Source organism: Penaeus monodon, chromosome 16 (assembly GCF_015228065.2).
Source record: "Penaeus monodon isolate SGIC_2016 chromosome 16, NSTDA_Pmon_1, whole genome shotgun sequence".
Classification (NCBI taxonomy): Eukaryota; Metazoa; Arthropoda; class Malacostraca; order Decapoda; family Penaeidae; genus Penaeus; species Penaeus monodon.
Genome location: NC_051401.1, coordinates 25094827 through 25104826, shown reverse-complemented (window position 1 = coordinate 25104826; position 10000 = coordinate 25094827). Strand labels below are relative to the sequence as shown.

The 10000-nt window shown below is 41.0% G+C and overlaps 1 protein-coding gene across 1 annotated transcript in view; it reads left to right on the top strand.

Annotated features, from left to right (window-relative positions):
* The window catches only part of LOC119582650 (NADH dehydrogenase [ubiquinone] 1 subunit C2-like), a 5088-nt gene extending 169 nt beyond the window's left edge, over nt 1-4919 (top strand). Inside the window, exons 1-3 of the mRNA XM_037931055.1 lie at nt 1-31; nt 4180-4323; nt 4594-4919. The exon at nt 1-31 is cut by the window's left edge and continues 169 nt beyond it. Of these exons, the coding sequence (XP_037786983.1) occupies nt 1-31; nt 4180-4323; nt 4594-4643 (225 nt within the window). The 3' untranslated portion in view covers nt 4644-4919. The remainder of the gene's footprint in view (nt 32-4179; nt 4324-4593) is intronic.
* Nucleotides 4920-10000: the final 5081 nt, after the last annotated feature.

Genomic DNA, 10000 nt, shown 5'->3' with positions numbered 1-10000 from the left:
AATGCCTTCAATAAGAAACCAGTTTTTAGTGGTAAGCATCGGGAGTCTGTTCACCTGGATGGACTATTCTGCTCGTGTTATTTCTCATATTATTGTTCGCATTAATAGACCATACAGCATTATTTGGTTATGCCATTGCCTCCATAATGAATGGTTAAGGTTTTAGTCTGTTTTTTGTTAAATTTATGAAGATTTAAACTCGATTGACTAACGAGTGTTCATTTGTTTTGATTTTGTGTTAAAGGAAAGTGCTTGTTGCCGGCAGCCGGTTTAGGATTAGGGACACTGTTCGACTCTAAATGTTCTTCAATAAACCTATTAAGGAACCAGTCCAAACTGATTTAAAGTCATATTATAAAGTTTATATATTCACCTAGTAATTTGGCTTTGGGTTTTGCAAATTTGCCTCTTAAAAGTTCTAGTAATTATTCAGAGTACCTTTGCATAACCGATCATGACGATATTGGTATCGATAGATTCCTCTCACCCTTAACTACCCACATATGTAGCACATTTGCTGTGATCATAATAATAATTATTATTTTTAACCAAATCCCCTACATTCTTGGCACTGAAAACATTGGAGGGCTTGAAAAGTACCAGGGAAATTGCTGGGTGAAATATAGAAAATATACACAAAATTATTCACTCTCTCTCCCTAGTGGACTACTGCCCCCAACCCCTGCATGGAAGTCAAAGAATAGTCCATATATTCAGAACAGGGCAGAGCAATGACTGATATATGGGAGCGCCCGCTGTCAAGTCTGTCTTATTCTCTATCCTGCCATACATACATGGTGGATTTTTTAGTCGTCATTCTTATTTTACTCTACAGTTTCCCTAGCACTATACCCTCTTCTGCTATTTAGGGTTTAGGGTCGTGGGGGGGTTTCCACAGCGTAATTTCTATATATTTGGGTAGTAGAGGGTGAGAGGAATCCATCGACATCAATATCATTGTGATCAGTCATGCAAAGGTATTCCACATATTTACCAAAGATCTCATTGACAAGGATAATTGTAGATTTACAAATAATTACATTTCTTCGGGGGGGTATTACCGAGGCGTATGCATCCATTATACCTCATCCTACACCAACAAACTACCATAAAGATTGCCTTATGGCTGAAAAACCTTTCTAGCCAGATGGCTTTGCCGCTGGTCCTCCAAGCAATTACGATTTTCCTAGCTGGAGGCTCTGGCTCTAAACCCACTTCTGATTGTCAGTTCTTCCCAGTTGATATGGTCTTTTATATATATTAATCAGTTTTTCTTACTGAGCTTTTTCCAGGTACACCACCTTTAACCCATTCACAACATCAGTTCAGTGTATTAGAACTTTTATGAATGGCAGCAGTGCAATTCATTGATGAAATATCTAAGGACAGTCTTAGATATTTCATGAATACAATTCCCACTGCAAGTCAATAGTGGTGTGGTGTCAAGTAAATGGTGCTGAATTTAGGCCCTTGTTGCTTTAGTAAAGGACACCTAACCAACACTACATAGGTTCTAGCAAGATTAAGCAGAGCTTGGCTTCTCATTCAAGGAGAAATAATCTGGGAGTCTGTAAGTTCTCATCTTGCCAGAATATATGTGTTAATGTTAATCTTTATGATATAGATACACTAAGCTAGGGAAGATTGAAGGTGGTACTTTTGTAGAGGACTAAAAGTTATGTCATGGGTACAAGAAATAATCTGCAGACACGAAAAGACAAAAGACAGTAAAAAGATCACAGAGCCCTCCCTCATCAACCCTCCCCTAGGGCAGTGCTTGAAGAGCACACCCAATTAACTTAGATTGTTAAATATATGTTGAGATGGAGTTCGGGACTTCATTTCTGTTGAGTGCGTCTGTATTGTAAAGAATTTCTGTGTTAGTTTTGTTGGCTTTTAAAGGAGCACCAGTAGGTGGGGTGGCTAAATGTAGGTGGACATGTGCTTCAGTATCTAAGATTTTTCAATTTTGGCATTAGGGAGTTTTGCTGTAAAGTCACACATTAAGAATGCTTGGGCAAAATGTATCATTGTTCACAGAACAATATTTTTGAGGTTTCTCAGGCTTTTGCAGTTCTGTATATTTAGCTATTATTGATTTTACTTGCCTATATAGTTACAGTTGGTATTCAACAGTTGCTTTTTATATTTTTAAAGACTAAAGGATAGTGGTACAATATTCTAAGTAAATATTCAGAATAATTGTCTATCATTAACCCAAAATCGATAAGCATGAAATTTATATACAAGCCATACCCACTGTGAGTTTACTTTGTTTTTACACATATATGGCTCCACTTGTACTAAGTCACCAATAGGCCAATTATGGGTACTACTTGTCTCCCTTGTTTACCCTTTTCCTTGATTTTTGAAAATATATTATCTTGTATTGCTGTTACTAAAGTCAATAACATTATAACAATTAGTATGTCTATAATAAAAAAAGCACTATTGATACTGATGGCATTAGTAAAAAAAAAAAAAAAAGGGTTTTCCCACAAAGTCCAGGAAAAGTGACATCAGGTAAGGTCACAAGGTTTACTAATTGACTCCTTTGTGGCTGAGCACTTGCAGAGCCATCTACGTGCAGACACACTTCATGAAAAAATCTAAAACAAGCACATTTCCTGGTGACATCAGGTTAATCTCAGCACTAAATGGCAGGTTTCATCAGCTAACCAAAGTATGGTTATTGTAACCTAAACCCATTAGCATCTTTATTGTCTATTTTGGTTCTGTTCAATAAATTTTGCTTACCCATTAATGTTTTCACAACCCTACCTAACCTTAACTGTTTACCCCCATCCCATGATTTTTCCGGTTATGAATGTATAACATATGTAATTTTTAGTATTATCATTGTTATTATTTTTTTTTTCCTTTTATTTCTGCGTACCCCAGGGATACAGGCATGATTTTAGGAAGGGGGGGAAGGCTTTGATGGAAAAGGGCTAGTATTCCCAGAGATTCTCAAGAGAGGTCGTCTGTGATATTTCTCTCTTGCACCATGTAAGACAGAATTGTTTACCTTTGTACATTATATGTGGCTTGTGCAAGTTGTTGAACTGTCCAGCATAAGATATTATCCCATTGGTAACAGGAAGTTTTGTAAATTGAGGCCTAACAGTGGTCTGTTTTGAAGGCTTTGTGATATAACTTGAGTAGTAAGAGACATAAAATCACTTGATCCACCCACTCCAGGGCAGTGTCTATTTTCACGTACATTGGTTTCAACTTTCAATTTTCCTTTAGTTGTAAGAAACATAATACTTCACTGCTAAAACTGCAAGGTGTGAATTTAAGGAGCATATTTGTGAGTGTTTAGATTCATTATTGGTACAAATGTTTGCTTTTTATTTACAAGTAAATGTATATTATCTCAAACACTAGGCCACTGAAAAAAGTCTGGAATGTCTAGGAAAAGGAGAAATTTAAGGAAAATGGCAACAAAATTATGTCAATCTTTTTACATTGTTTATGTTTGATTCTAGAATAATTTTGCTTATGAATTAACATATATATCTAACCCTAAATTTGTTATTTTTTAAATATTTCAAAGATGAATGTAACATACAACAAAAAAAAAAATTCTCTCTCTCTCTCTCTCTCTCTCTCTCTCTCTCTCTCTCCTCTCTCTCCTCCCCTCTCTCTCTCCTCTCCTTTCTCTCTCTTTCTCCTCTCCTCTCTCTCTCTCTCTCTCTCTCTCTTCTCCTCTCTCTCTCTCTCTTTTGCTCTCTCTCTCTCTCTTTGCTCTCTCTCTCTCTTTTGCTCTCTCTCTCTCTTTGCTCTCTCTCTCCTCTCTCTCTCTCTCTGCTCTCTCTCTGCTCTCTCTCTGCTCTCTCTCTCTCTCTCTCTCTCTCTTCTTGCTCTCTCTCTCTTGCTCTCCTCTCTCTCTCTCTCTCTTGCTCTCTCTCTCTCTCTCTCTCTCTCTCTCTCTCTCTCTCTCTCTCTCTCTCTCTCTCTCTCCTCTCTCTCTCTCTCACTCACTCACTCACTCACTCACTCACTCACTCACTCACTCACTCTCACACACACACACACACACACACACACACACACACACACACACACACACACACACACACACCAGATATTTTTAAAACATGATATTACCAGTATAATTTCTTCATATAAACATGCACATCTGTAAAATTCTTAGCATCTTTATCACTCTTTCAGGTGCCCAGCAACATGCTATTGGCGCAGCTGTTGGTTTGGTCTTCGGTATTAGTGCTGAGAAATGGATTCAACGAAAAGCAGCACATAGAGATGCTGTGATTTACCAGTATATTGTGTCACACCCTGAAGATTTTGCCCCCATTGGTTAGTAGGTTTTATTTTTGAGCAGCTGATGCATCTTTAATTGAACTTAACAAAACTTTTTTTTATTAAAATGTGCAAATACTCCTTTTTTGAAGCATCGATAACCTCTCAAAACCTGTTGTTTGTTTCTGTGTGTATTCTTGGTCTTTAATTAAAGCTGTTTCCAATATTTCCTTCATTCATGTCTCTCTCAGCTTCTTCTATTCACATTATTTTATTCACATAATTTTTGAAACTCGTATATTATAAAATGTTCCTGCTTCCTTCCAGAACGAAAGAAATATGCAGATGTCTTAGAGAAGTGGGTGCCAATGCGGTAACTGCCTACGTTGTTCCACAGAATATCTACAGACTAATAACATGCATTTTATAAATATTATGTGGCAGGAGAATAAATATTTTTCATTACATAAATTTCATTTGAAGAGTGTGTGTAACATTTTACTGAAAGGGGAAAGTCCACTACATGTATACTAAATTATTAATTGTGAATGGGCTAAAGGTGCAGGAAAAAGTCTTGTGGTATTCTAGGGCAGTGGGCATAAATTGACTTTAGATTATAAAATATGTATATATGAATAAATATTTCCATCTTTTTCTTGTATTTTGATCCTGAAATATAACTTTAGCCAAGTTAAAGTGCTTACAGTACCCACTGCATTTCCTCACGTAAGTAAATTGCAATATACTATATGAAGTTGATATAGTAATCATTTGAAACCAACAGTAATGAGACATTAATTTAATAATAATGAATTTTAATAGCAGTTGAATGTAAATTTAAATTTGTAAAACATTGAGTTACCATTTTCTGGGGGGGGGGGGGGGGGAATTATATGCATTTCTTATCAAAACAGAAATTTGAGTAATGCAAGCAAAGTACTTAAACTGTTACGTATGATCTGTTTAATATGGTATCATTTTCCTTCTGATTTTTATTCCTTTCCCGTTTTTTCTGCTCCTCCCTCACAATATCCACAAACCACCTCCTTGTCATCATCCTTCTCTTTGTACCTTCTGTTTCCTCTTCATACTTTTTCCTTCTCTTCTTAACCATCATCTTTCCTTTTTCTTTCTTCATTATCCTCCTCCTCCTTCCTCCCATCCCTCCTCCCTCATCGTTTCTAAAAAATCTTTGGTGATGTTAAAACAGAAAATGGTATGAAAGAGAATAAATGGGGATAGTGAGAGAGGAGGAGGAGGAAGATACTTCTTCCTTTGGCCGTCATCTCATTCTGTTGCTGCTGCTTTTCATTTGCCTCCTTTTTCCTCTTCTTCCTTTTTCTTTTTCCTCCGCCTCCTCCTTTCCTTCTTCCTTCTTCCTTTTCCTCCTCCTCCTCCCTTCTTCAACTTCTCTTCGTCTTCCTACCCCTTCCCCTTCTCTTTCTTTTTCTCTTTCTCTATCCTGACCCTCTCCTCCTCCTCCTCCTCTTCCTTCTCTTTCTCTTTCTCCTCCTCCTTCTCTTTCTTCCTATGTTTCTTCTCCTCCTTCTTTTTCTTCTCCTCCTACTTCTTCTTCTCCTCCTCCTTTTCCTCTTTCTTCTCCTTCTTTTCCTCTTTCTTCTCCTTCTTTTCCTCTTTCTTCTTCTTCTCCTCCTTCTCCTTCTCCTTCTCCTCCTTCTCCTCTTTCTCTTCCTCCTCCTTTTTCTTCTTTTTCTTCAACTCCTTCTCCTCCTCCTCCCCCTCCTCCTTCTCCCTCTTGTCCTCCTCCTCATTTTACTCCTGCTCCTTCTCCTTCTCCCTACTTCTCCCCCTCCCTACTTCTCCTCCTTCTCCTTCTCATTCTTCTTCTCTTCTCCTCATTCTCATTCTTCTTCTCTTCTCCTCATTCTCATTCTTCTTCTACTTTTCCTCCTCCTCTCCTCCTCCTCCTCCTCCTCTTCTCCTCTCCTCCTCCTCCTCCTCCTCTTCTCCTCTCCTCCTCTCCTCCTCCTCCTCTTCTCCTCTCCTCCTCCTCCTCTTCTCCTCTCCTCCTCCTCCTTTCTCCTCTCCTCCTCTTCTCCTCTCCTCTTCTTCTTCTTCTTCTCTCCTTCTCTCTCCTTCTCTCTCCCTTCTCTTCCCTTCTTCTTCTCCTTCTTCCCCTTCTCCTTCCCTTCTCTCCTCCTTCCTCCTTCCTCCCCCTCCTCTCTCTCCTCTTCCTCCTCCCCCTCCTCCTCCTCTTCTCCTCTCCTCCTCCTCCTCTTCTCCTCTCCTCCTCCTCTCCTCTTCTCCTCTCCTCTCCTCTTCTCTCCTCTCCTCTCCTCTCCTCCTCTCCTCTCCTCTTCTCCTCTCCTCTCCTCTCCTCTCCTCTCTTCTTCTTCTTCTTCTTCTTCTTCTTCTTTTTTCTTTTTTCTTTTTTCTTTTTCTTTTCTTTTTCTTTTTCTTTTTTTTTTCTTTTTCTTTTTCTTTTTCTTTTTCTTTTTCTTTTTCTTTTTCTTTTTGTTTTTGTTTTTGTTTTTCTTCTCTCCTCCTCTTTTTCTTCTCTCCTCCTCTTTTTCTTCTCTCCTCCTCTTTTTCTTCTCTCCTCCTCTTTTTCTTCTCTCCTCCTCTTTTTCTTCTCTCCTCCTCTTTTTCTTCTCTCCTCCTCTCCTTCTTCTCTCCCCCTCTCCTCCTCCCCTCCTTCTTCCTCTCCCCCCAATCCCATGCCCGTTGTTGTCATGGGGGACTTAGGAGACGGAAACTGGGGCCCCATGCTAGCGAACACCCCTGCCTTGGGCCTCAGCCCTTGACTCGACTAATTTTTGCACAGTCGTTTCCCTCTCTTCAACCCCTTCTATCCACTTTCTAAGGTGGTTAATGGTTAATGGTTAAAGGCAAGATAAATGTGCTAGACATCTAAGGTCATGTAGCACTATAGTTAATGTTAGGGAAGGGTGGTTGAGTTAGTGATTAGTTGTCTAAACTGAGCAAAGGTATTGGTGAGTGAAAGGTTAGAGTCGGGTGTGGTAAGGAGTTAGATTAGATGAAGGATATGTATGCGTTTGAGGAAAGAGAATAGGTTGTTGAAGCAGAAAGTGTGGGATTCTGTAAGGATGTCTGATAGGTTGGGAGGTTGGTGAAGGGAGGATAGGTGGGGGAAAGCAGAGGTACTGGTTGTTTCAAAACGTGGGCACGACAATAGGATGTGTGGGATTGAAAGGGGAACCACTTTCTAAGGTGAGAGAGCCGTATCGGAAAGAATGAAACGTACTTTGTGCCAGTCGTGAACAGACTGGGGAAGCCCTGTTTAGTTGTCTATTCCTTAACCCCCAAGGAGACCCTAAGCGGTGGACTGCTTATCTCCACAACATACTCTAGGCTTTCCATGGCCAGTAACGAAGGCTTGGTATCATTATTAAGGGCATTGAGGCTTGTCCTCTATCAAACAGCCCTACTGATTTCAATTCTCCCGGTTCCCTGACCCCAGGCTCTCCTTGATCACGACTCTGAACACTTCTACTATTACCCCTTCATCAGAGCCTACTATCACACCAGTCCTGTCCAAATCATCTAACCATTCAATACTCCACCTCCCCTTTATTACTACTCTGCAGTCTTAATGTCAACCATTCCACAGTACTACCTCTTTCAACAATACTCCCTCTTCCACATGTCCCTGTCCTTCTACTACCCCCACCTCTACAAATATCTTTGATACTATGTATGTTTTCTTTAGCCCAGCCATATGGGATCGATTTTTCATGATCCCCTCAGAGCCCCTTACTCTGACAACATTCCACTTCTAGTAATGTCTCCAAAAACAAGTAGGCAAGATCTCCTTTCACAGCCACCTCGATCGTTCCCGATCGTACTGGAACTGTCTCCATATCACTCACGCACATGTACCATGTGCGGTAGCTCCCATAATGTATTTTATAGGGGTTGCCCTGCTTAAATTGAACTCTTGAGGTAGCAATTCTCAGATCCAAATTTGGCCTCACTTTACGCGAGGCTAGACAAGAAGCACGTCGTGAGCGTTTTCTACTACTACATTCTCCAGTGCTGCTCTTCACTGCGCCCCTCCCTCTTCCTCCCAAAGTGTTCCCACCCCCCGTATCTATTCCCCTCCATCTTACGTTTCAACTTCTACCCCCTTCATCTCCCAGTCAAATTCTTTTGTAATTCTAAATCCAGACACCCCAATCTCAACCACTGCCTCTCCACCTACCCTTCTCCCTCCTCGCTTCACCTGTAGCGAACAATCTGAACGTTCTCCCCATCTTCTACCACACCCTCTCCACCTACCTCTTCCTCTACCCCTCAGACGCCTATCTTTTCTTCTCCCCCTCGTAAGAAATCCAAATCCGCTTCAGAAACTCGAAGATATTCAAAACTATAGAGCCATGACCCATGGTAACATGCATTTACCTCATGCAGTCCAATCTGTCTGCTCCCTTTCCCTCTACAAGCAAAGTAACTGCCGACATCCATCCTCCTAGTCATGTTCCCCCTACACCCCCTTCTCCCACTCTCTTCCAACACACCCCTCATCCCCTGCTTCATCTGCATCATCCTTCCCCATTATCCCTTCCGCTTCCCCCTGGGTGCACATGTAACTTTGACACAACCTCCTTCCCAGGATTCTCTTCCTCCTGACATTTCCTCTGAAAATGTGATCTAATAACCCTTAAACCCCCTTTCTCTTTTGCTAATTCCTCACTTACCCTACGGACATCCTCGCAGAATCCCATACTCCTTCTTCTTCTTCTCCTCCTCCTCCTAATTCTCTTTTTCCCTTTTCTCCTCCTTCTTCTCCTTCTCCTTCTTCTTCTCTTTCTCCTTCTCTTTCATTTTCTCCACCTCCTCCTCCTTCTCTTCCTCTTCCTCTTTCCTCTTCTCATCTTCCTTCACCATCTCCTCCTCCTCTTCTTCCTCCTCCGTCTCCTCTGTCTCCATCGTGTCTCCTTCTCCGTCTCCTCCGATTCCTCCTCCTCCTCCATCTCCTCCTCTTCCTCCATTCTTTCCTCCTCCTCCTCCTTCGTCTCCTCCTCTTCCTCTTCCTTCTCCTACTCCTTCTTCTTCTCCTCCCCCTTCCATCTCATTCTCATTCTCATTCACCTTCCTCTTATTCTCCTCCTCTCTCCTTCCCCCCGATCCTCATTTTATCTCCCTCTTTCTCATCTTCATCCTCTTCCCTCTCTTCCTCATCCTCCTCTCTTCTCCCCCTCCTCATCCTCTTTCTCTTCCTCTCCTCCTCTTTCTCTTCCTCTCCTCCTTCACATTCTCTCACTCTCCCACAGACCACTAATCCGTAATAACTTCTTTATTCTCCTAATACCAAATAAAAAATCAGAAGTATTTTCGTAAAATGCGTTATTGCATTCTCAATACACGTTAATTTGACAGTCTTATAAGCACACTATTGCAAACAGTGCTCTGCCAAACAAGACCACACCAAAAAACGCCTCTAGAACACTGAAACCTTACAAATACATTTTTGAGAAAGCATAAAAAAGCGGAACGCAAATATATTTACCCCTAACTTGCAATAAAAGCCTTAACTCATCTGTAGGTTTTCCAGCCTCGCAGGCAAGACATTCCGGCAGTCTCATCTCAACCCCCCTCACTGACATTAACTTACTGCATCTCAAACAAAGCCAACATACCACTGGGGTTCCCAATGAGAAACTACATAACCGCACCCAAACACCAAACTTACAGCTTACAATACGCCTGTACAACGGGCACGAGTACTACAACATAGGTCAATACTTGGGCT